Below are 26860 nucleotides of genomic sequence, written 5' to 3' on the forward strand. Positions count from 1 at the left end.
ACGAACCATCACAGTCAATAATGAAGCAGACTCATCTGCCACGGCTGCTTCTCTTATCTTTGTACGAACCATCACAGTCAATAATGAAGCAGACTCAACTGCCACTGTTGCTCCTCTTATCTTTGTACGAACCATCACAGTCAATAATGAAGCAGACGCAGACTCATCTGCCACGGTTGCTTCACTTATCTTTGTACGAACCATCACAGTCAATAATGAAGCAGACGCAGACTCATCTGCCACGGCTGCTTCTCTTATCTTTGTACGAACCATCACAGTCAATAATGAAGCAGACTCAACTGCCACTGTTGCTCCTCTTATCTTTGTACGAACCATCACAGTCAATAATAAAGCAGACGCAGACTCAACTGCCACTGTTGCTTCTCTTATCTTTGTACGAACCATCACAGTCAATAATGAAGCAGACTCATCTGCCACTGTTGCTCCTCTTATCTTTGTACGAACCATCACAGTCAATAATGAAGCAGACTCATCTGCCACGGTTGCTTCTCTTATCTTTGTACGAACCATCACAGTCAATAATAAAGCAGACGCAGACTCAACTGCCACTGTTGCTTCTCTTATCTTTGTACGAACCATCACAGTCAATAATGAAGCAGACTCATCTGCCACGGCTGCTCCTCTTATCTTTGTACGAACCATCACAGTCAATAATGAAGCAGACTCAACTGCCACGGTTGCTTCTCTTATCTTTGTACGAACCATCACAGTCAATAATGAAGCAGACTCAACTGCCACTGTTGCTCCTCTTATCTTTGTACGAACCATCACAGTCAATAATGAAGCAGACTCATCTGCCACGGTTGCTTCTCTTATCTTTGTACGAACCATCACAGTCAATAATGAAACAGACTCAACTGCCACGGTTGCTTCTCTTATCTTTGTACGAACCATCACAGTCAATAATGAAGCAGACTCAACTGCCACTGTTGCTCCTCTTATCTTTGTACGAACCATCACAGTCAATAATGAAGCAGACTCAACTGCCACTGTTGCTCCTCTTATCTTTGTACGAACCATCACAGTCAATAATGAAGCAGACTCAACTGCCACTGTTGCTCCTCTTATCTTTGTACGAACCATCACAGTCAATAATGAAGCAGACGCAGACTCAACTGCCACTGTTGCTTCTCTTATCTTTGTACGAACCATCACAGTCAATAATGAAGCAGACTCATCTGCCACGGCTGCTTCTCTTATCTTTGTACGAACCATCACAGTCAATAATGAAGCAGACTCAACTGCCACTGTTGCTCCTCTTATCTTTGTACGAACCATCACAGTCAATAATGAAGCAGACGCAGACTCATCTGCCACGGTTGCTTCACTTATCTTTGTACGAACCATCACAGTCAATAATGAAGCAGACGCAGACTCATCTGCCACGGCTGCTTCTCTTATCTTTGTACGAACCATCACAGTCAATAATGAAGCAGACTCAACTGCCACTGTTGCTCCTCTTATCTTTGTACGAACCATCACAGTCAATAATAAAGCAGACGCAGACTCAACTGCCACTGTTGCTTCTCTTATCTTTGTACGAACCATCACAGTCAATAATGAAGCAGACTCATCTGCCACGGCTGCTTCTCTTATCTTTGTACGAACCATCACAGTCAATAATGAAGCAGACTCAACTGCCACTGTTGCTCCTCTTATCTTTGTACGAACCATCACAGTCAATAATGAAGCAGACTCATCTGCCACGGCTGCTTCTCTTATCTTTGTACGAACCATCACAGTCAATAATGAAGCAGACTCAACTGCCACTGTTGCTCCTCTTATCTTTGTACGAACCATCACAGTCAATAATGAAGCAGACTCATCTGCCACGGCTGCTTCTCTTATCTTTGTACGAACCATCACAGTCAATAATGAAGCAGACTCAACTGCCACTGTTGCTCCTCTTATCTTTGTACGAACCATCACAGTCAATAATGAAGCAGACGCAGACTCATCTGCCACGGTTGCTTCACTTATCTTTGTACGAACCATCACAGTCAATAATGAAGCAGACGCAGACTCATCTGCCACGGCTGCTTCTCTTATCTTTGTACGAACCATCACAGTCAATAATGAAGCAGACTCAACTGCCACTGTTGCTCCTCTTATCTTTGTACGAACCATCACAGTCAATAATAAAGCAGACGCAGACTCAACTGCCACTGTTGCTTCTCTTATCTTTGTACGAACCATCACAGTCAATAATGAAGCAGACTCATCTGCCACGGCTGCTTCTCTTATCTTTGTACGAACCATCACAGTCAATAATGAAGCAGACTCAACTGCCACTGTTGCTCCTCTTATCTTTGTACGAACCATCACAGTCAATAATGAAGCAGACTCATCTGCCACGGCTGCTTCTCTTATCTTTGTACGAACCATCACAGTCAATAATGAAGCAGACTCAACTGCCACTGTTGCTCCTCTTATCTTTGTACGAACCATCACAGTCAATAATGAAGCAGACTCATCTGCCACGGCTGCTTCTCTTATCTTTGTACGAACCATCACAGTCAATAATGAAGCAGACTCAACTGCCACTGTTGCTCCTCTTATCTTTGTACGAACCATCACAGTCAATAATGAAGCAGACGCAGACTCAACTGCCACTGTTGCTTCTCTTCTTTGTACGAACCATCACAGTCAATAATGAAGCTGACTCAACTGCCACTGTTGCTCCTCTTATCTTTGTACGAACCATCACAGTCAATAATGAAGCAGACTCAACTGCCACGGTTGCTTCTCTTATCTTTGTACGAACCATCACAGTCAATAATGAAGCAGACTCAACTGCCACGGCTGCTCCTCTTATCTTTGTACGAACCATCACAGTCAATAATGAAGCAGACTCAACTGCCACTGTTGCTCCTCTTATCTTTGTACGAACCATCACAGTCAATAATGAAGCAGACTCAACTGCCACTGTTGCTCCTCTTATCTTTGTACGAACCATCACAGTCAATAATGAAGCAGACTCAACTGCCACGGTTGCTTCTCTTTATCTTGGTTTAAAGCGGTGAAGTATTACCCGCTGTTTTATCTCAATTGTTGCAATGATTCTTTCCCCAAACGACCGCCATAAAAGCAAGCTGTCACATTTTTCTCCCCCGCTCCTGTGTTCTCGTATTTTGCGGTAGTTTTGTCCAGTTGATTTGTTATCTGGCGGATCGCAACGGATTTCCGTGTTGGATTGTTATTAGGCTGTCAAAAGTAGTGTTGGGCGATTTTTTGCCACTGCGTAATGTCTAAAAGTTTACTGTAGTGCGGATTTGCGTTTTGTCTTGTTGAGTTTATCGACGAAACAGGTTGTATTGACATTAAATTGTTACATTACATTGGTTACATTGTAACCAAATTGTTTTTATTTCTTCAGTGCCATGATAAATTTCATGTATCCCTCCAATTCAACAAACGCGTGTACACTGTTATATCAAACAACTAAGTTTAATTAATGACTTTATTATCATCTAGTTGGTTTATGATTTTGACTGATGATTCTGACCACTCCGTCGTTCTCAGATTAGGATACAAACGACTACTTCTCGCACACAATAATTGAAAACATGGACTGAATTTATTCCCGTTAGTATTACATAATAGACTCTGCCCAATAGGACTTGTGTAAATAATCTAGCTTTCCTTTTAGATTAAACTACACGTTTTGTTTTCACTGTAGTCTCAACCCTGTATTTGTTTAAGTAGTCTACTTGTTGGTTCCTTGCAGGTCTAGGGTGTATAAAATGATGTAGATGTCTGATAAGAAAAAAATCGTGGCCGCAGTGCGAACGAACTATGTCAGCAGCGAAGACATTATCGAGAAAATGTAGACGTCTTTACTCTATATTTAACAAAAGTTCGAAAAGAAGAAACTCTTCCTGATTTTGTTCTGCTAGCTAGATTCTTACTTTTGTGCTTCAAAAAATTTAAAAAATTATATGATGTAATATTCTAGAGTCTTTGATTTACCTGGACGACTTGTATGTCTGTATGACTGTATGATGTATGAATTTGTATGTAAAATGTCGATGTAAACATTTTGTATTCAACATTTCTTTGCAAAGTAACTAAAGAAATACCTAATTATCGCCTTTGAAGTTCAACCTTTCCAGTCTAATTACTCTAATCCTTATCTGCAGCCAAAATCTTTAATAATCATAACATTATTGGAATTCTGTGGCATTCATCAACCTATTTCTGACCAAACATTTTGCAAAATTTGAAATTCACACCACCAGCTTAATTGCTCGCTAGGTTTTTCTCTTGGTCGCATTGCAGTTTCTCTATTTCCAAGTAGTCTGATCAATATTCTCCGCTGGCTGCAGCCACAAGACAAACTACTGTGGATTCTCCGTTGACTGGTTTAACAATCGCAGTTTTTCACTTGAGTTCCATACAAGGTAACTGATTGACCTTGTTGGAAGAATGCTGTTCGTTTGTCTTCGCGGTTTTCTTGGAGTTGGAAAATGGTAATGAAAGTTGGCAGTTATGTGTCGCATTGCAGGTACGGTGAAAAATGTAAGTCTGTTTATTGTAGTTGTCTGTACGATGAAACATGTTTCCTGCCTCTTCGTCTAACTGGGACTTTATATCCTTTGGCTAGTCCCCAGGTAGACGGTGGCTATGAGACAGGTTCTGTCATACAGACTATGTAGACAAATTATTGGTTAGACTCTTATTTTTCATATGAGTATTGTCTTAGTCTTAATCTTAAAATAAGTCATATGAAGTAGGCCTACTCGATATTTTGATAATTTCTATGACTGAACGTTCTTTTGGCTAGTTTGAACTCTGAACAGCCTGTGTATAAAATAAGTAAATGATCTCAGTACAAAACAAAGTCAGTGGCTCAATTCATTCAACTTCATTCTATTCATTCAATTATATTTATTCAATTTCATTTTAAAACTAGCGACAACTTAAGCTTAATGTGAATACTACTTTCCATAGTCAAAAGTTGACACATGGTCTTGTCTATTTGTATATACTCGACGATTACAGTCTGTAGACAGTTCAGAGTGACTGACATTCCACCAAGCCCGCGGCCCTGGAGTGATTGTATCATAATGCCCTCAATACTCGCCAATACAGCTTCAACAATACAACAGCTGACCGATATTAGTCATATGTTTACGTTTATCAGCTGATCTGCCACTGGGTCGTGCCACCGCGAAATCAGATTACGATTTCGATCTGTGATATTTCAACGTGTTAAGAGTTGGGTTTGAATTGTCAGAACAATTTATTATAATTAATGTGTGCTGCGAGTTTAAAATATATTATTGTATGGATTGTGAAGATATGAAATAAATATTTTATATGTACTTATCCAAAAATGACGAATAACTTTTTTGTCATTTTTTGTATACTGTACGACCAAAATGAAGTTGGTAAAGAGGTCAGAGATACAATTATATCATGAAAATCTACTTAAGTATTTGCTAAAAATAAGATATGCGTCAAAACTGGACAGGTTTCAAACTGATGACAGTTCTTCAGCGGCATTCACTAAACCAACATCGCACGATACTGGTCGAAAACTTATTCACACACGTATATATATATATATATATATATATATATATACATGTAAATAAACATTTAAAACTTCGGTTACTGGCGTAGGTCTTCCAGTACAGCCTACTGTAATCACTTGCTTTTAGGGAAATCGGCTGAAACCTAAGTGATTATCTTTGTCGAATACCTACTATTTAAATTCTTCTCCAATACTGTCACTTAACCCACACACTGGGATGTTCAATGATGTTTATCACTTTCCCCTAGATGACAGATCTCGGCTCTTCCCGTGTAGAACACAGAAAGAACATCGGCCCCAAAGTAGAACCCTGGGGTACGCCAGCGCCAGACGTCCATCACGGCGACGAACCGGTTCCAACAATGATTGGAAATGCTAACGATTGTCCTCAGACACAGACAATCTTCCAGAGTGGTCGAAAGTTGCAACACTTAGTAGATCTTCACTAGACCTGTAATATTTGAGATATTTGCGCTTTTTACCTGAATATTAGATTATCTCATTTGTGTGTTAACCAAACTTTAGTACGATATGAAATAACCTCGAGCTTTTTATCTGTCAATATGAAATCACTAATGAAAAGTTTCACTACGAAGTAGATGTTCGTTTTTAATAACTCTCAGACATATGCAATATTTTAGGCGTAAATAATAGATGACCTAATGTGTGAGTTCCTTATGTTTGGCCCGATAAGCTTTCAAGTCCAATTCCACATCTGTGGACTTTTTTCTAAATGGATTATGTTTTTTCCACATGGATCGACTTTTTTCTCTAAGATGTGGGAACATAATGTTGATGGAACACGAAATAACTGAGCACCCAGCTATTGAATATTAGCGGTAACATAAGTCATAAATTCAAAATATTATAACTTAAAGTGTTAAATGTTAAAATGTTTTATGTTTTAAACTTAAAATATCACTTAAAATATAGTCTATTACTGCTTAAAAATCTTTTTCGGATACTCAGGCATATAACTTTAAATTCCAGGGATGAGTTCCAAATCAGTAGTTGTCTTCTGCCCCAGCTAAATAGAATATAATTAGACAACTGTACTTGAATTCAAAGTGACCTAGTCCTACATTGTCATATTATGTAAAAACTAGAACAATACTATTTTTTTTAGTTTAATTATGTTTAGTTTTTAACTCATCATTTCCCTTGTTAAGTTCAAAAAATTACTCTTCAGTCTATAATTCCTTTTTTGTTTTAATATATACTTTCTCTTGTGTTCTGGGATCTATTATAAATTAGAGATACAGCCATAATGTTTATCCAAATGTCCCTCAAACTGTCAAGGAAAGACCAGTTGCCAGTGTTCGGTTTTCGTCGGTGACTCCAGAACAACAGTCTCTTATTCCTTTTGTTTTATTCTAGACTCTAGACACTAAACCTAGACGCAGCTACACATCCGTTGTCTAGGACTTCTCATCTGAAACGAAATTTAGTTTAATGAATTTGAATTGTATCCAAGAGAACTTTCTTACTCACACCGAGTAGCATTGTGTATTTGATGTATTTCAGTACATGTATTGCATGACGTTTTCTGTTGTAAGGAAACTAAGTGAATGGAAACATAGTAATGTCTGAGAACGTCAGGTAAAACACATATGTAAGTCCTGATTGTAATCCCCATAAATAAATATGTTTTGCCTCATTAATGAACATGTATTATATTATCAGGATGATACCAACACGTAGTAGGAAAGCCATTGTTATACATAATTTAGTTTAAATTGTATCATTCTGAAAAAAAAAAAAAAAATTGGTGTCAGCTGTTGTACATCTCAGTTGAAAGGGTTCTTGCCATTTATTGATACGTTGAGATAGTGTACGGATTTAATTTACTATTGGGCTAGCAATACTTTTTGGCAAAGCGTTCGGTTAGTTTTCTGATTTAGTTTAAACATTAGTAGGCTTAGTTCAAAATTTTACAAAAAACTTAAATTTTACTTCCTGCGCCACTTTCTACGTATCGTTCTAGTTTCTTAACCTCAATAATTAATCGTTGGCGTCTGCCACGAGTGCTTGTGTAATTTCAGATTTTCTACCAACCCGTGTTTCTCATTTGTCCCCTTATCAATGATCTTTATTAACGATGTTACGGCAGGTAATTACAGACATTACGGTCTGCATTACCATACGAGGTTGACCTCTACTGTCCGGTGGCGATATAGTTGGCAACGAATCGAACATGAAGCTGGGTGTAACTGGAATTCCTACGTAAACGGAGCTGGGTGATTTTGGTGTTCGAATGAATGATGACAAGGATGCTGGGTTGATCCTGAGTAAAGTCAGAAACTGGACCCAGCTGTTCCTGATTATTGGGTTTTAAATTATCGTGGCTAATCAGAGGATCTTAGTTTTCAAAGCTAGAAGAATTCTCTCAGCTCCATTCTTTACTCATCCTTTACTCATACTTGGGTTTAAAAACGCATCTAGGATCATCTCAATTAATAATGGTAATGACTCTCTCTTTATTATTTGCAATACAGGTTGGACTTGAATGTGTAAAGCACAAGCTTATTTGTGGACGAAATCATTTTTGTGAATTGTGTAGAATGAACGTAAATATGAACGAATATGGGAAGTTCAACGCATATGAGAAATACCAGAGAAAATATGTTTATTTGAAAATAGGACTCTACTGAAGAGTAAAAGCTGTTACTGCGCTTGGTCTCAGGAAAGAGATATAATTCACTAACATTAAAATCTAGTTCCGGAACTGTGTTCTTATTCTTCAACTAATAACCTAGCATCACAACCACTTCCTTCCCTTCTGTCAACTTCTGTTGTTGAAAAATTGTTTCAACTGTTCCAGCTCTTGCTGTTGCTCTTTGTTCACTGTAGATTACTTACTTGATGCTTAATTGAGAGTCGCATATGAATCCCAAAGTATTCATGAATCTCTGTACTTCGTACCCAATCTGATTGTTTTTTGCTGAATTAACAAGCGTAGTGTTACGTTGAGCTACATCAAATATCATCAAATCAATAAGTTAAGGTTTAAGGTTCAATTAATACTGTAGTTGTAGTTGTATACAGCATTGAATAAATATGAAATGAGCTAAATTACGTAAAATACAGAGTTTCAAACGTAAACCTGTGGTTGTTACTTTGTTAGCTTTTCCCTCGCGACCAGCAATGGTAGAAAGGAAGAACGATGTTATGTTTATAGCCTTCGTGCCGCTTTAAACATCTGATTGGAACAGAACAGAAATGGCCCCAGACTATCTCCTTGTGGCACCCCACTACTTCTGTACGTCGTTATGCTTTTATCACTCGCCTCTTTAATGTATAAGTGACTGCCAACGTAGAAATGTATGTTGTACAGCTTTTGTCCAATAGAAATTTTAGTATTTTTGTTGAATTTGAAGCAATGTAAGTGGAAATACATTTAAACGGTTTTTAACGTAGTCTACACAGGTAAGTTTGATGAATTGTTAAATTATTGTAATTGGAACCCCCAGCCTTTTTACTGTTCACATAGCTTGTCAGTTGTTGCATGAACAGTACTGTATAATTATTGGTCTAGCATGGAGGAATAAATCGTTTAGCATTGGTTGACGACTATTTTGTTACTTTCTATACACATTATTCGTTTAATGTACTTTGCCTCAATGTATTTTGAAATGCACTATATTTTGATTAAATACAATATATTAAACTACCTTTCTTAGTGTATTCTGTGACATTTTAAAATATACTTTCTATATTTTTTTATAGCCATGTGACACATTTTTATACTTAATAAATCCGTCGAATGTTTTTTTTTGTTATTTGAGTAATTTCAGTGTCATTTTTATTAGATTAGGCATAAAGGTTTAGGGCGGCATAAACTTGAATGAGTTCACGAACCAGTAAGATTTTGTCTTAGAAACTGGGTTCTATATTTAAGAGTTATCGTACAATTGATTAAAGATTACGGGAAAGTTTCCATAATAATAATAAACTATACATTTAAAATAACCACGTTATTCTTATGGAGGAAAAGAAAACTGTTGTATTTTTTAAAGATATATTTTAATCAAATTTGGCATACCTATTAACACTATATTATTAACGTCTCGCAAAAACAAAAAAAAAACATTTTCCCTTCCCATAGCAGCAAACCAAAGTAGGCCTACTCAATAAATTTTAGTAATGGATAAATTATGATTTTTTTATGAAAATATTTGATTAAAAATCCAATAACACAGAAATTCCCTTAGTTAGCAGGTTTGCTGATGTGGTAGTATTTATATGGCAATTCAATTTTGTTATATACCGCAATTTACAGTTTGCAATTACGTTGGTTCTACGTAAAAAAAAAATAACTTGACTATAAAATCTGACTGGCAAATCACACCCGGCCCATAAGGAAGTGAACGGTTAAAGTAACTGCTCACATAACCACCCTTATCCTTCCACCCCTTACCACCCCAGCCTTATACAATGCAACACCTCTCATACCAGACAGAAGAGATTTTTTTGTACTTTGGAGTTTCTTGGTGATATTTAGATTGAAAGTAATATAAGGGTAGTTTAACTTAATTCCACTGCAATAACTGTTGTTGTTGTGTTTAATGAAATTGTTCATTTAAGTCGGAATCATATAATGGACCAATAAAAATTTTCTTTGTAAAGAGGCTAAATTTTTACGTTGAAAGTTTTTCCGGGTGCCTTTTGGCAATGTCAGTCCTACAATATAATACATAACACAATGTTATCGTTTTTAATCGGGGTTTTTAGATCGAGCTATTATTCATATTGAAAATATCGAACTATATTTGCATAATAGTTGAGCAAATGTCAAGTTAAATGTGATTGGTTAGTTGCAGTTAGTTTAAATCCATTTGTATTGCGATCATTGCATTTTTGTGTTGTAATAGTTAAACTCCTTAAGTATAATTTATTTAACACTCCCAACCTGTAATTTATTTCTTAGTTGCATCAAGGAACATTTCAATATAGCTGCATTGTTATTTGAGGCGATTGATTGATTGCTTTGTTATTTTATGCTACTTATACTTGCTTCACCTTTTTTTGGGCTGGAAAAGTAGGGGGTTTTCAGTACTTATTAACCCTAAAATATTGTATACTTTGCACTCATACCAAAAACTATTTTTCAGGTTTACTTTTTAGTGAAAGTGGTACTTCGACGTAGTTGTGAAGTGGCTATTTAATGATTTATTGACTATTGCATAACATTTTTAACATTGTTTTGAAAAAAGGTTTTAAAAATGAATAACAAATTTTAAAATTTTCCGAAACAGGAGGAAAAGCTGCTTTGGTAGTTTTAATTATCAAATACTAAATAGGCATTGTAGGTAATCCTAGTTTTACCCTTGTATTGCAATTTACTTCACATGGTATTCTTTTAACAATCTTGATCAGTCTGTTAGCTGAGCTATTTCAGCAAAGCCCAAGATACTTTTCTAATGGTCCCCACTTCGGGAGTGAAAATACATTGTGAAAGGTTAGTTAAGGTTTCGCACGAAACTGTCCAATTTACCATCCGGGAAGTACAGGATCGCATTCTTGCAAGGACATCCCGTCGCCAGTTCCAGAGGATAAAAACATAAATAGCAAGACCATTCCTGGAGCAGACGATAAGTCGACTGTAATCAGCTGTTCGTGAGATGGAACTGTAATGTTGATACCACCTGCAGCGGAGATGGACACAGATAACTGGGAGGTACTGTAGCTATTTGTTGTGCTAGATTGGTGTCAAGTAGTGTCTCAAGAGTGGGGAAGTGTTGACATGATTTTGTTGGATCTATTTTACAATTGTTAAGAGTGTCTAGAGTTCCTCAGAAGAGGTGCCTTTGAAGTATAAATTAAACCTTGCTTAAAACTCTTTTAAGTAGAGTAGTTTTAAGTAGAGTAGGGAAACGAGGTACAGTATCTCTGTTTCGAATATTTGAGTATTAAACGGATATCTATTATTGCCTACCTAGTAAACCAAGTTGAAAAGACCCCTTCATAAATCTTTATAATGATTTTATTCTTAAATGTTCGCAAAAGTGGATAAAAGGTGGTTTGAATACAAAGGATGGAAATTTGGTGGTTATAAATAACTTTTTAATCTTTAAATGTTATAGATTCTTTGTAAGTAAATGTCTTCGAACAACTGAGAAGGCTCAAATTACTGTATTTACACTCCCGGAGCAACAAACCTGCAGACTAAGCGAAATTAACATTTTGTATCATTGGATTCTCCCAAATACTTACTTTGAGTTGTAAGATTTATTTCCTATTTCAATAAAATTTAGTTTAATGAGTAGTAGGTTTGTTGCTACAGGATATGTAATAGTTTTTTTTTTTTATTTGCATAGCTCAGTATGAAATGAAACATTTGTCAAATTGTCTTCAACTATATTCATAAACAAGCATACCGCAACAGTTAACTCATTCTCCATAAGAATGAAATGAGAACTTTACTATTTACAATATTTAAACTTTTCTCTACCATTTAGCGTCAAACAATATTTAAATTTTCTCTCCAACCATTTAGCGGCAAGACAACTTTAATGCATTTTCTCCACACATTTATCGCATTTGATATATTTCCCAACCTAAAAAACACAATGAAACCAAAATTTAAAAAAGGTAAATGTGGCATAAAACCACAAACATATAGACATAACCCTATGACTATATACCATAAAGTGGTATGCAAATACAGTAACTTGAAAACGGTTGGAATTTCCTTACCTCCCGAAAGGTAGTGTAGATAAAATCCATAAACCGATTTTTAATAGTTATCCTTCAGAATTAATTATGAACTCTATAACTACACTATTTATTAAACTCATAAGAGATAATATATTGTTTAGTTAAGTTTGCTAAATCATCGTTTGACAGTGTATGAATTTAGAGGGGGTTACGAAGTACGATTTAATGCGTTAAGTTTCATAGAATATTGCGGTATTAGAGGCAGCCTACTACAACGTGCAAAATTGATGTCTTGGATTTTGCGAGTGTGAGGAATTAAGAGGAAACTACGTAGATCGGGAAGGAACGTTAAAGCTCTAGAGTGTTTAATTACCTTCTGAATAATTTAAGGTATTTTACTTTTATTTCTTGGGTGTATACATTTAAATAATCTGTACCATGAAGTGGTTAGAAACGGAGATTGCTTGCAGTGTCGTCGTAGTGGTCAAACAAAAGAATATAATTATGCTACTAAACGTTATAAGTAGTGTAATTAAATGTTAAATACACAATATTCGTTGAACAGTAGTTTTTGAAAATAAATTCTCGAATATCATCAGCGTATAGTAGAGGAAATTCATACACGTTCCTTCTGAATTTGAATTTGAATGCATTTAGGAATGCACCACTTTGTTTTTCAAGTTAAAGTATTAACAAATAATGTTTATGGTTACGTCAGTTTCGGTTAGGTTAGACTAGAAATAGCCGTGGGATTGTGTATTGTTACATACAAATTGCATAGTAGTAGTAGAGCATAACGTTAAAGCTCCAATTGTTCTAATTATCAAAAACATTGTAACCTACTTAAAAAAATCGCGTATGAAATGGAGGTGAATTAAATATCTCTAATTCGTAATTTAATTTCAGGTCTTATTTTACATGTGTAATTTAATAAACACAAAAGTGCATTTTCCCGTGGTACATCAACTTAACTTAGAACGGTACTGCATTATAGGGGCGGCTCCATACGTGATAAGGGTGATAAGGCTTTCGTGATAAGGTAAGCGAGCACAACACGAACACTTGCTAAAACACATGTGCTGATAATGGATTGTGTGACCTTCACTCGATATTGGCGAAATTTGTTGTTAGTGTTAGAATACGAGTGATTTGTGTTTTATACCAAACTGCAATATAGTCAGGTGGTTTTAAGAGAGGCATTGTTGAAGTCGAAGGACCAGCTGATGTAATGTACATATGAAAGGACGTGATATTAATGAAATCAGTTAGAGGTAATTTAATTATAAAGAAAGGTCAAGAAACCTATTTACGTATTTCTTTTAGTGAGGGTGTTTCTTCAATACAGGACATAAAAAGGTTTTTGCCAGAGGGACCCACCCTATTTGGAAGAGGTGGATATGTCTTAGGGCGGGCTCAGGACCACGGGGCACGGAAATTTTACTAAAGATACGTTATACAGGGTGTCCCCGAACTCCTTCCCGATCTTTTAAAGTATCATTCCTGAACCAAAGACAACTAATGTATCATATTAAAATTGCCAAAACTCAAAACTTACTCTATTTGACGGTAAATTCGCTTTAATAATTTAAATAGTAATTACATTGTGTTTAGTGCATATTTCCCAAAATAGTTCTAACTGTATATTGATATAGGCTTACAATTTTCAAAGGCCAAGGTTCACAGGGATTAATTAAAGAGGGAGCGAAGGCCGCGAAAGATGAAAAAGAGGGAAACGCCAGATGCAAGGGGGAAGTGGGAGAAGCATCGTTTTAGAGAGAATAAAAGTGACATCAAATTAACTTTTGGCTGAAAAGCCAAGCTGTGAAATAATCTACTGCAAAAAGGAATTTTCAACTTGTCGCTGCCTAAAAGAAATTGAAGGGGAGAAGGAATTAAAGCTATCTCGACCAAGTATTTGTTTAAGGGATAGAAGAATTGTCGTAAATAATAACTTACTGTTTCAAACTTTCAGTATTTTCTAAATTTACAATGAGTTTTAAATATTTATTGAAAACATAAAGTACTTGGCACAGGTCAATTAATTTAAATGAATCCTAATGTATACGGTCTCAACTTTGTGTCAGATAGTCTTCCTAGAAACTATAAACAAATATTTCTTTCAATACTTTTGCTGTGAGAACCTATGCCTTTTGCCAATGTCTACATTGGCTTACTACTAACATTGTGGTCTAGGTGCAGTAATCATGATTGAAGAGGAGTACCGCAGGGTTGTATTTTAGGGCCTCTGTTGCTACACCGTTGGGTAATCATGTTTTGAACAAGCCAAGTTAAACTGTTATTTTTTTAATTTTCTTTTATACATGTTTACGGCAAAGTAAAGAATGTAGGCATTCTTTCGAATGTCTAGGCACTCTATACAATACCTGAAGCTTTTAGGTAAATTATGAAATCGAGTAATAACGATATGATTTTATACTTTTTTAAAGAGTCATTGTTTGGAATACCCACAGGTGTGCCAGGCAAAGTATTAAATAAAAATATTTAATTTAAATAATTATTAATTGATTTTGTGTATGGTTAGGTGTGTTTGATGAAGTTTACTTCGTTTTAGGTAGGCCAAGGCCAAAAAATTATTTGAAAGTCTTAAAGAATTATCATGAATAATGAAATATTGTGTATATAGTTTGGTTAGGTTTGTGTTGTTTATTTTTTTAGGTTATATTAATTCCAAAGAAGGATACAAATTTCTAAAAAGAGGTCCTGCAACAACGTTATATTATACCCTGAAGTGCTAACGGGCATATTAGAATGACCATGCAAAGTAATGGGCTGTTTCATATCATGCCTGGTTAATTTGAGGCATTTTATACAAGTCCTGGTCATACTATACCCGAGTAAATACTTTCTCTGTAATGTATACACTGATATGGAAAGTTATGTTTTCTTTTAGTATGTTTGGGCACGTTTTATTTTATAGGGTTACTTGAAAGAAGGGCATAAAATAACTCGGAGTCTATATCCACGAGCACCCGGTCACTAAATATACCACTGAGAATTTATGGGCTTCCTGTTTAATGTTTATACCCAAAGGATATTTCTGCTCCCGATTATATCGATGGTAAACAACCGATATATCGATCGCATCAACAGTCGAAATGATTAGCTATTTTAGCATCGCGAGGCCTGAGAAGAAAAATAAATATCGAATCTGTAAACAAACTTGTAGAGTAATTTAAAATTAGTTAATGCTGAATGTGTATAGATGCATGTAAAATGTACCCATTATTGAAAGTAAAAAATGGAACCAACTTTTTTTAAGACACTTTCTTAATGTATTTAATTGTTAATGACAAATCATGTTTACGAATGACCGATACAAATAATATGAGATTTAATTGTGTATATTTTTAATTAGATAAACATTTTATTAAAGTTAAACATGTAATATATGTACTGTAATAATATTCAAAAGTAATGTTAACTTTACCAAACAATCCTTCTAGGCACTAGTTAGAGTTAATATTCTGATGACCTAAGCTTCAAGAACTAACTATACAAATATAATTTTTAATTCAATCGAGAAATGATTTGACTAGAATATATCATGTATGTGTTATACGCTACTGTATTGATAAAACAAAATAATCTTTTTATCATGTTATGCAAAAAATATCACACTAATTTGATAGTCTACGATTGCCAATAAATCGTACGACTACTAAAGGAATATCTCCGTAAAAATAATTTACTGTAACTTTTCATAGATACAAACGATTTATCCAGTTAATATTTCCTTTGCGATTGCCCATCAGCTCTACAGTATCAGCGGCATTCACTTCGATGATGTAGTCCTTGGATTAGCCTTGCATTGTATTTTATTTGCTATGAGGAAGCTCAATTCATCCGCAACAATACAGCATATAGAGGAGTTAATAGATAATGAAAGCTCATTAAGAGTACACTGGGAAATAAATGTGTGTAGAGTGCCGTTAGGTAATAAATTTCGCGTAGAAGTAAATGCGTGTTGTTGAGGATAGTGTTAGTTTGTATTTTGATAGCTAAACACGCATCCTATAGCGATATTTTGTCACCTTAATATATTTGTAAAGCTTATTAAAGATAATATCACAACGGTCGGCGAGTAGCTACTAGCTACGTCACTCCGACGGCCTTGCCATGTGTCTGAAATCGTTTTAGGATGAAAAAATCGAATGTCACCAAACACCCTTTTTCTGCCCACTCAATTGAGGTAAAAGCGAAACTTTTTTTAGCAAATGTATAATAGTATATCTCATTACTAGGGCGTAAAGTGACTCTTTTCGACCCACGAGGGGTTGCCAAAGTTGAAAAAATGATTCAGGGTCGAAAAGACACTTTTAGCCCGTGTGAGAAACAATATTTTTCGTCATATTGCACCTTTATTTTTAAAAACTATCATAAAGACTCCCAGTTTATTTCCAATTTTGCTAATGCAAACAAACATATTTCTATTAGTTGATTTAATTGTTTCGTCTATTACGATTGTGTCAGTGTGCATCATACTATCGATATGTCGAACTGTTTAACAAGAATGCTAACAATAAGCTACAACCAATTAAAACACGGTACATACTTTCGATACTTACAATCTATGTTTACAACTGAGTATACAATAGCTGAATTTTAACTCTCCCTTTTTTCCTATAAAGTAAAAGAGCTTCTAACCGCAAAGTATATATTAAAAACGGCTGTTTTTGCTGCAATATGACCAAAAGATTTATCCAAGACTCTACTCGAGGAAATTTATTCAGTCAAGTTCTGTCCAAAATTAAGATCTGAATGTTGAACCAGTTTGGATTTATACAAATGAAGACGTAACACCAACTCGGTCTGGTTTCTCGTGATTTTATTAGACGGCTTATCCGTGGGAACAAGAGATTACCTAGAAACTCGATCTCGAGAACCGGTTGTTTATAAATAAACCGGGTCTAAACTCTTAAACCGTGGATGTTATGCTTAATTTGTGAAGGCGTTTGTTAGCGACCCATTGTCTCCTAATGTTTAGAGGGATTGTGGAGTACACCGTAGAAAATGTAGATTACTATTCTAACAGAGTTAAACCATAGTGTTTAGGGCTTTATGGGCGCCGTCAAGGGAACAATAAGTGAGGTTTTTTTTGTTTGTTTCAACTGGGCTGAAATTGTAATTTTATTAAATGGTTTCTGTTCTTAACGTCGGAATTATTTATAAGATGGACGTTATTGCTATTTTATTGGTGTTATTTACGTTATTGCTACTGTGAGCTAGATCTGTTTTAGTTTTAATAACCATATACTCTCTTTCTTGATAGTATTATTCAAAAGTTTCGCAAAGCAAGAAACAGCTGTAGATGACGGTAGAAAGGGTTTGTATTCATTGGAAATAGTAAGACACAGAAGATTCATGTGCTAAAAATTGTTAACAGTTTGAAAAAAATAAACCGATTATAGTTCATCGGAAAATGTAGTGTTGATTTGAAAATGGTCTGTTTTACTATTTTTTTGAAGAAGAGAATAATCAAACTTCAACTAGTGTTTATTGGATTGGAAACCCCTAGCGGCAACTTCAACTTAAGTTTTCAAAATTTAATTTGACGATTTGTTTATAGATTTGTTAATGAATTTCATCAAGCAACGAATTTCTTTGAAACAATTTTTTATGTACAGTGAAAGTTTGTCCCCAAAACCTTGTTTTATAGAGCTGGATTATTATTTTCATTGTAAAATCGTTCAATGCAGAAATAACACTTGATGTTTAGGTATGGAATTTTTAACGTATGAAACTTTATTGAAATGTTTTTGTTGTGTTACAGGTATGTGGAGATTTAACTGATGTTTAAAAAATTCGAACGGTTTGTAAGTACATTTTGTTCTTTTAAAACTCATAGTGTGCATAATTTTACTTTGTTATGTTGTTGGATTTAGTTTTACATTTGATCATGTCTTTAGATTGCTTATTAGTTTTTTTTTCAATTAAAATTTTTCAAACGCGTTTTTCATGCATATTTCTTATTTTTTTATTTAATTTCCATTATTATGGTTTATAATATATTTTTGTATCACTCGAGAACATGACCATGTATTTTCAATTTACTAAAACACTGTGCTTTCTGACCTTGGTTGTTAGTATACAGTAGTGCAGTGAAGTGGGTAATATACGAAGTGATGAGTTAAATCATGTGATAAGACAAATCGTCATATCTTTAAAAGTTTGTCAAGGCAATGAGACACATAAGCGTTTGTACTTGCAAGTTAAATTTAGTTGAGTTATTTTTCTCAAAACATAAACATAACTTGTATTTCAGCAACCTTAACACTAGTGAGTTTTTATATTATGAATTCTTTTTATCAAAATACTATTGTATTCAATGTTAATTATGTGTTTTCGTGTCCTAAAAATTTTCATAAAAATAGGAGAAAGGCGGATAATTTATTTTCCACCGTGGTTGGGTTGGAAAGTTTAAGCTTGGCCAGACTTTCAACAGTTTGAACGTCTGGAGAGAAAACAAGCGAATTGAGATTGGAATAAACGCGGAATGCACCGAGACTGAGATTTACCCGGTGCTGAATAGAAATTGTCTTTAAACAGACACGAACTAGGGACTTTCCTTGCGAAGGGGTTCCGCAAATGTACTGGGAAATGTGCGCTGAGAGTTGCGGTATGCTTTGGTATCTTATGGTTGATTCGAGCTATAATTTTAGACAAATGAAGGTGGCTTAGCCATTTTTATGGTTTCAAATATGTTTATGTTTTGCAAAACGTGTTAACACTAATTTTTTTCATCCAAACCCCAATTGTAAATTAGTGATTATGCTGTTGGCATTCAAGCGGATAACAAACTTCTGCTTACCGATAATCATAGTAATTCCGGTAAATTTATGTGCGGTGGATTTTTTACAAATTAATAACATTAGATGCGTCAAAATGAGTTTAACTTTGTAAATTTTTATGTATTTTAAACACACATTTGAAAAAGTCATGCTGCACTTGAAAGAAATATCTTAAAATGTTTACCTGGAATAATATGTATACATATTTAAGTATTTAAAAGTTTATTGTCCTAGCCTTATATTAATTTTGAATACTTTCAGTAGACTGTCTTTAAGTTGAAGACTGCAATCTGAATATTGTTTTAAAATCTGAATTAAACCACTTTTCGGATCAAATCCGTATAAATGGGGTCCTGCTTAGGGACGGGTTACTGAAGTGGTTTGAGTTTGTGTTTTTAATTACATTAATAAATAATAATGAAAAACATTTTGAAAGACCGATTACACCAATATACTGCAGTGTAATGTAGTTGAGAGTGTGCACAAGTCGACGATTACTATGAAGGTACAACAATTACCGACCAATTATTTACAATTACAGACAGCTGATTTGAATCTACGTTGCAGACTGTGTTTACATTTCATTACCATGTTTTCTTAGAGTAGTTAGATTCAATTACACGTTATTTTCAATGACAATTTATAGGTAAAAAAAAACTCCTTGTTTCAGCTGTATGTTTATTGATGAATGTTCTGAGTTCAATAATTTACGTTATATTTTGATTTATATGGGTATATAGTTCACAAATTTGTTTCACAATGGTTCAATTTTTATTCAAGTATCAACATTCAAGTAAATGACGATAAATCTGACATTTAATGGAATTATTATTGTATATATAAATTAGGTAACCAACAAATTTTGAAGGTTCTGCTATAGTTTAAACAATAAGGTAGTCTGAATTGGTCTAGGCCTATAATGTATAAACATTTTATAAATAATATATCATTTACTTGTTCAGACAAAATAATAAAGTGCTCCTTATAGAAAGGCTAAGCAGGTGTTGTACAGGTTGCGTTTTTTTTCATCAAAAAAGTCGACCTTCTGATGTAGATACACCGATTTGACGAGTTAATAAATTACAATTTCTCTCTTGCAAAACAATTCGTACAGTAATGGATTTCCCAAGACGACGAACCAGGTAATTTTCGCTTCTAAACATTGGCACTATTGTCAGTGATTAGCTCATCGTATGATTATTAAGTATTCCCTCCCCCCTTTCACCATCTCTAGATCTTCAGTTGTCGCCAAGTACACATTTGTCCAGTTAGTTTGTTGTTCGTGTATTTCACTATCGCGGCGTAAATTTTTAACTCAGTGTTAGTGTGTTATTTTCTTGCGGCTAGTTTCGTGGCTTATAGATCGTTAGTGTTTTTAAAATCTAGTATTGACGTCAGTAGTTATTTTATGAATTTGTACACGTTTTTATAGGTAGTTGTAAGTTGAAAAATATTGTGTAGGGTACCGGTAACATTTCTATTAGTTGTCAGTTTCTTTAAGATTGCAGAAAAGATTCGTAAGTACGATTAAAAGTTCTTTCTGCATATTCTCCTAACGTAAAAAATCCTCCAAATTTATATTCTTGGTTTTTTTTTATAAAATGTCGAATATTTCATATGTTTATAGGCTAATAGTCAAAGATAATTTGATTTGGCTTAGTTTTTCTAAATCTTAGAATTAAACGTCCTTACATTTTATCAACCGATACATACAGAAACGCATAATTTAATACCATCCAAGTTAACGTTTCAAGGAAACAATCTATGAATATGTATTTTAATATTGAAACAGACATACTACAATGTATTCGTTCTGTATGATTTTTGTCTCGTAATTAATTAAGACCCATCCTAAGAAAATATGATACTGAAAAAATATTTACAGTATTAAAACCACTTTCTCAAACTTTTTGTCTATGTTAAGTGGTACGTAGCTCCTTTTCTGATTGCTAAACCGTACTATAAACATCTTTTTAACTTCAAAACTAAAACAATGCTTTATATTTTAAACTAATACAGTATTTAACAAAGTATGGGTGCGGTAGTGTAGGAGCATATTTTGGTCCGTTGGACGCCCCCTCAACCGCGGCTCTACAAAACTGGATTCCGAGGCCGTGGTTCTCACAGATTTGCATATAAACACGGAGTTAATGTAGAAACATAGCAAAATTAGTTAGGATGGCCAATTATGTGTCAGTAAAGAGTTGTATTGTAATTTAATACGTAATTATAAAATGTTAAAATTAGTTTTCAAATTAGGAAATAAAGAACCGGTTACTATATGATACAAGTCAGTATATTATTGTTTGGGACGTTATAGGTTTAATTTGCTTGGTTTACTTTTACAAATAGGCCAGTAGTTGCAATATAAGTGCAGTATTTTATACTGTTTACCGTAAAACTTATTATTCGCTCTAGAGCTCTGTTGAATTGTAAAAAAAAAATACTTATTATGTTAAAACAGAATGTATTTCATCTCTATTTACTCTTAGCTATATAGATTTCGTTGGGATTTAATTTATCACTTTATTCATGACTGTAAGTAATTTGATTTTGGAAATTCAAATAATAGCATTTCACGAGTAAATGTTTAAACTTTTACTTCGTAATTCAATGCAATTTTATGTAATTTATTTATCTTTTATTCATAAAAACTCTAAAGCCCGTGTGAGAAGATAATTTTGTAGTAATTATGCTTTTTTCCCATATTTATAGTTTAGTTTGGTAGATTGATTAGATTTTTATGACTTAAAGATACGCAAATAAAATTCCAAACATAACAAACAACCACATAAATTGTTTCTTCATTATTATTACAGTTTTGACTTGAGGCACCAATTGTAAATTTATGTATCCGTAGAGGTATGAAAAAGCTTATTCCCTTTTTCTAGTTAAAGAAATGTCTTTACAAGTACGACCTCCACTTGTATTTATTTATTTTTCCTGTATGTTGTTTTTTATTCAGTTACACAATTTAACAAACTGTTTTCTCTAAATATCTTTTCTACAAGTTTCCGGACGTTCGGTTCCTTGTGTGCTTAGTTTCCGGTGTCTCCAATGAAGTCTGCTTGGTGCATCTTCCTTCGGATCTTCCGGAAACGGAAGAGGAACCCCGAGTGTGAAGGTAGGAAGTGTGTTATCTTGTCAACGCTCTGAAGTTATGCTTGACATACGGTGGCATGTGTCAAGAGAGATATCTGTTTGGTGGAATTGTGTTCATTAATTTGTATTTGTGATGTAGAGAGAGGTCGAGTTTTGTGTCGCTTCAGTTGTGTCAGAGGGTACCTTAAACAGAAAAAGATAACTCAATGAAAAAGTAATCCACTTATTTATCTTCTATATACTTAATACAACTAAAGGTTGTGTGTATCATCCTTTAGCTTGTCAACAACCCTTATAATATGTAAGCGGTGGGAGTAACCATGATATTCTATGGGGAAAATCACAAAAGCTGCTATAACTTTTGAACCGTAATTTAAAAAAAAAATGGGAGTTGTACCATTTTATTAAGAGTTAAAATTACTATTAAATACCAAATTATAACAAAAATCAGTAAAGCCTTTTAAAGTATTTTGTGGGGTTTTTATGGGAAAATCATAAAAGTTGCAATAATAAGCTTTAAACGGTAATTATTATGGCAATGGAGTACAGTTTTATTTAGAGTTAGAAAGGCTGCAACATACTAAAATGTAATTAAAATTGTTTGAGCCGATTCTTCGAAAATCCGACCTTTTGTTATTTTATGAGGTTTTATAGGGACGTCATCATTACAAATCGAAATTGAAAAAACTCAGGAGATAACATATATTAGTACCCACACTCATATTAGATTTCATTATAATCTGACTACAGGTGTGGTCTGCAGCTCTGAAAACGTCTACACACACATACACAAACATTACTTCTACCTTAGTAATTTACCTTTTTGGATCAGGAAGATCCAACCGCATATATACACCCAAAACTCAAACTTGACAATTTCGACGACAAAATACTGTACTTTCTCCATATAGTAGGTATAGGAGAGAAAATATAAGAAAGGTAATGGCTGAATCTATTAAATTAACGATTTCACAACAGATGTTTACTTCACTGCCGTAACAAGGTGAAGTGCTTACTGTATATCAGAGGTTGATAACTGTAAGCCTCACTATGTGTGGGTGTTACACTGATAAGATAACAATATTAACACCACCTGTCCGTCGTCTGTCGTTGTACACGTGATAACGTTCGATGGATGGTGACATAGTGTGTACAGAGCTGCGTAGGCTAGGCTTGTATAGTGGTTGGAGAGAGGTTTGTGTCCTGAGGGATGTGTATAAATCTGTCTGATCGCCATGGAGAACACCTCATGCAGTCCACCTATATAAAACCAAAGTGAACATAAATGCAACTTTTCACTTGTTAACACTTTAGGGTACAAAGACAACAACTTAAACAAAGTACTCAGGAAATAATACAAATAATTAAATAAATAAGTAAAAATTGTTTTATACCTCACCAAAGTCACTACAAGCTTCATCTGGTGTCAGTGCTTTAACCCACTTTAGTTGTTCAAATATAACGCTCATTTAGTTGAAATATTCACAACATAAATTAAAAAGTAAACTAAGCAATTGAAGGTACCAGTGAATGAGCGTTTAGGCCTAAGCTTGTATTTCCACTTTCATCTGATATGGAACGTAGGTACAGTATGTAACGTACAGTGTAGGTAATAGTCAAACGTATTGCCCGTACTTTCTTTCACTTCCTAATGATAACACAATTTATCATGTTCAAACACTGTTATTTATGTAAAACCACATTAGATACTGTAAACAATTTTTTACAACGTGCTAATTTTTAAATTATTTCACCATTAGGAGCTGTGAGCTGTTTCCAACTGTGTCATTTTAGGTTTTTGATTGGTCATGACTACACGAGTACGTAAGCACGAACATAAGAGTGTCATAGATTTGTCCGTTTAACAAACATATATCTACAATGATTGACGTATAAACTTTCTGCTTTCGCCATCTACTTATTTCCAATTAGAGGTTTTATTGGAGGCCACAAAAGCCTTGTTAAGTGCTGACCAAACCTGTCGTGAGGCAATAGTATTGTCTTACGCCACCAGGTCTAGGGATGGATTTCGATCTGGTTTGGCCAGATATTTCCTGTGGGTCCATTCGGTTTCCTTCTTTGGTTAGTAATCGATAGTCTATGGGTTAGAGCTGTTTTGTGTCTAGTTTTGTGACGTCACGTTTAGTCTGGGGGGTTGATGTCAGGGGCGCTCTCCCGTTTACCCGTGGTTGGAACTTGAAACATCTCAGCGTTGGAGGAAAAGTACCAATATCAAGCCAACTCATCACTATGTGTTGAGGATATACTATTGAAACTTTTAAGTATGATAGTTTCAAATGTGGTATAGGTTACAATGATTTCCATTTAAATTACGGTCATAGATTACACAATCTCTCATATAGATTTTATGTTCTCCTTATACAGATCAGATGCCGGTTTTAAGATATGTTTCTGCTCGGCTTATGTCGTATTTGTATTTATTTCATTATATGCTAATAAACCAGCTTTAGAAACTATTTTATTTTAATAAAATAATACGAAACGTTAAATCGACATCATCGCACTCAAACGTCACCAACATACAAACATGAAAAATTATCGGTTTCAACAATGCGATGAAGTCTACTTGTACAGTTTTAACATGGAAAATTCACATTTTCCATTGAGTAGCTGTAATAATTCAAAAACAAAATGTTACTGTATGATATCATAGGATTTCTTCTAATTTTTATTTTCCAACTACTTTAACGATATCCAAATTATTTTATCACCAGTAGTTCTGATTAAATATAACCAACCTTTATAATCATCTCCAATCACACTAATGTCTACACTTAAGTTGAACATATTTACCGTAAATGTGCCAATTGACCTTGACTTTGACCTCTAGAAGATGGCGTAGTTGCGTGCTACCGTATGTAACGGTGCTGCTGGTAGGTATCCAAATTGCTTCCTTCAGCTCTCGACCCCGAGGGGTGGTGACGTCATGGTGTGAAATCAGCTGACTTTTGAATACCGAAGTAGACATTATCCATACGGATCAGCTGTTTGTATTCAAATCGAACATAGGTAGATGAGCCACTGGAGTGTGCTAATGGTGAAATTATATTTTTATTCTTCAATTGTTTATACTTTTATATAAGACCTTTATAAGACATAAAATATGCTGTAGCTTACGATAAGTCATTAACCAATTATCAATCAATTATCGAAATATCTATCATTGTGATGGGGACGCCACCTAGGTGTGTTTTTTAACCAAAATATGATTGAATGATGAGTGTAGAATGGTGTGAGATGATCTTGTTACTAAGATTGAACAGTTCGCCGGGTCAGCTAGTGTATATAGAAAAGTCTTAACTTCCCATCAAAGAAGTCAAAAGGCTCGTCTGCATTATTATTATGGTCCTTATTGATCGGACTTTTAAACTCGGAATAAGTGGAAAGAAGCCAAGTATAATCTGGCACAATTGTGCAGTAGTGGTATCATACGTTGGGTTGTAGGCTAGACGTTAGACAGTATTGTAACATGGCTTAGTACACGGTTGTGTTTTTGTGATTTCAGTAAAAAGAGTGGTTTGATTGATGTGAGTGTTTTGTTAGTATGTTATGTAGTGCGATGTGGATTCAGGTGGGTTTTCATGGAATTTAAGAGTTGATGGTTTTTATGTGGTCGCTCTATGTCTTTGTAATCATGCGGCTGATGTAGCAGGCTAGCGAACTTCTCTTTTACAGGTCTAAGTTACTACACTACTATTTACCTATTTACCACGACTCGTCCCTGTTAGTGTGCGTATAGTCGTAAAAGAGTGAATCTATAACGGCGGCATTGACTTTTTGATAGCGAAGTAGACATTCATTTTATACGTACTAGTTGTACTTGTAGTCAATCTTTTATTCTATCAAACACAAATGAATGAATCACTCACAGATTGTGATAATGTCAAAATTTAAATTTTCTCCGCTGTTTTGAATTAGTTTGATGTGTAAAAAACAAAATATTAAAATGTTTTGAAATTTACAATATGTTTTCCTTTGAAAATTTTTTTTCCCTACCAATTTAAGGTATTCGAGATAAAGTAGGTACTTTATACCAGATAAAGTAGGTACTTTATACCAGCGCACTCTTACGGTGGATTTATTTAGCAATTATATACAAAAACTAGCAATAACATTGGAATGGGATATAGGCTACACTTCAATCAATATATAAAACTTGATGATAATTCTTTACGTTTAAAACATGTTTGTTTACAGATTTGCTGCGTCAGGGATTTTTCCTATCCAATATGAATGTGAATACTTTTCAGAAATGTCGGTAGCAAATATCATTTCAACCCGATGTAATATCACTTTGATATAGACTAATGTAACAGGCCATCAGCCTAGATATCACTGATAAGGATTGACGGCCTGTTTGTCTGTCAATACCATTATGTCACGCAACGCGCGCCCGTGTGTGTGTATACTATTGACTCCGGATAGGTCTACTAGTAGGGTGTTGCTGAAACCAAGCTGGTCTTCTGGTAGAGTGTATGACTTCGGTCGCCGAGGTACCGGGTTCAAATCCCGCAATACACCGATGGTTCTTAGTGTGATGAGACTAGGACTCTCTAGGTTTAACGTGGATTTATGTGGTAAACTGTGGTGACGGGGTTGAACCTAGCGTCAGGATGTGAAGGACGGACTTAAAGAAGTTTGCAATGAGTGTTAAATAAATTGTATGACAGATTGTTACTGACAAACTGTTTGTTCAGTTTGTTCTCTGATGATT

The 26860-nt window shown here is 34.7% G+C and overlaps 1 protein-coding gene across 3 annotated transcripts in view; it reads left to right on the forward strand.

Annotated features, from left to right (window-relative positions):
• LOC128999342 (caskin-2-like) overlaps window positions 1-26860 on the forward strand; it is a 242594-nt gene that overhangs the window by 76399 nt on the left and 139335 nt on the right. Inside the window, exon 1 of one of the 3 annotated variants that reach the window (XM_054425791.1) lies at window positions 22028-22147. The exons of the other annotated variants lie outside the window; for them this stretch is intronic. Within the exon in view, the coding sequence (XP_054281766.1) occupies window positions 22081-22147 (67 nt within the window). The 5' untranslated portion in view covers window positions 22028-22080. Of the gene's footprint in view, window positions 1-22027; window positions 22148-26860 lie in introns of those variants that run through there. 3 annotated transcript variants of the gene reach the window in all.

The sequence above is a fragment of the Macrosteles quadrilineatus genome, unplaced genomic scaffold (genome assembly GCF_028750875.1).
Source record: "Macrosteles quadrilineatus isolate MER2022 unplaced genomic scaffold, UCM_ALF_1.0 Scaffold_8__2_contigs__length_117827958, whole genome shotgun sequence".
In the NCBI taxonomy this organism is placed as follows: Eukaryota; Metazoa; Arthropoda; class Insecta; order Hemiptera; family Cicadellidae; genus Macrosteles; species Macrosteles quadrilineatus.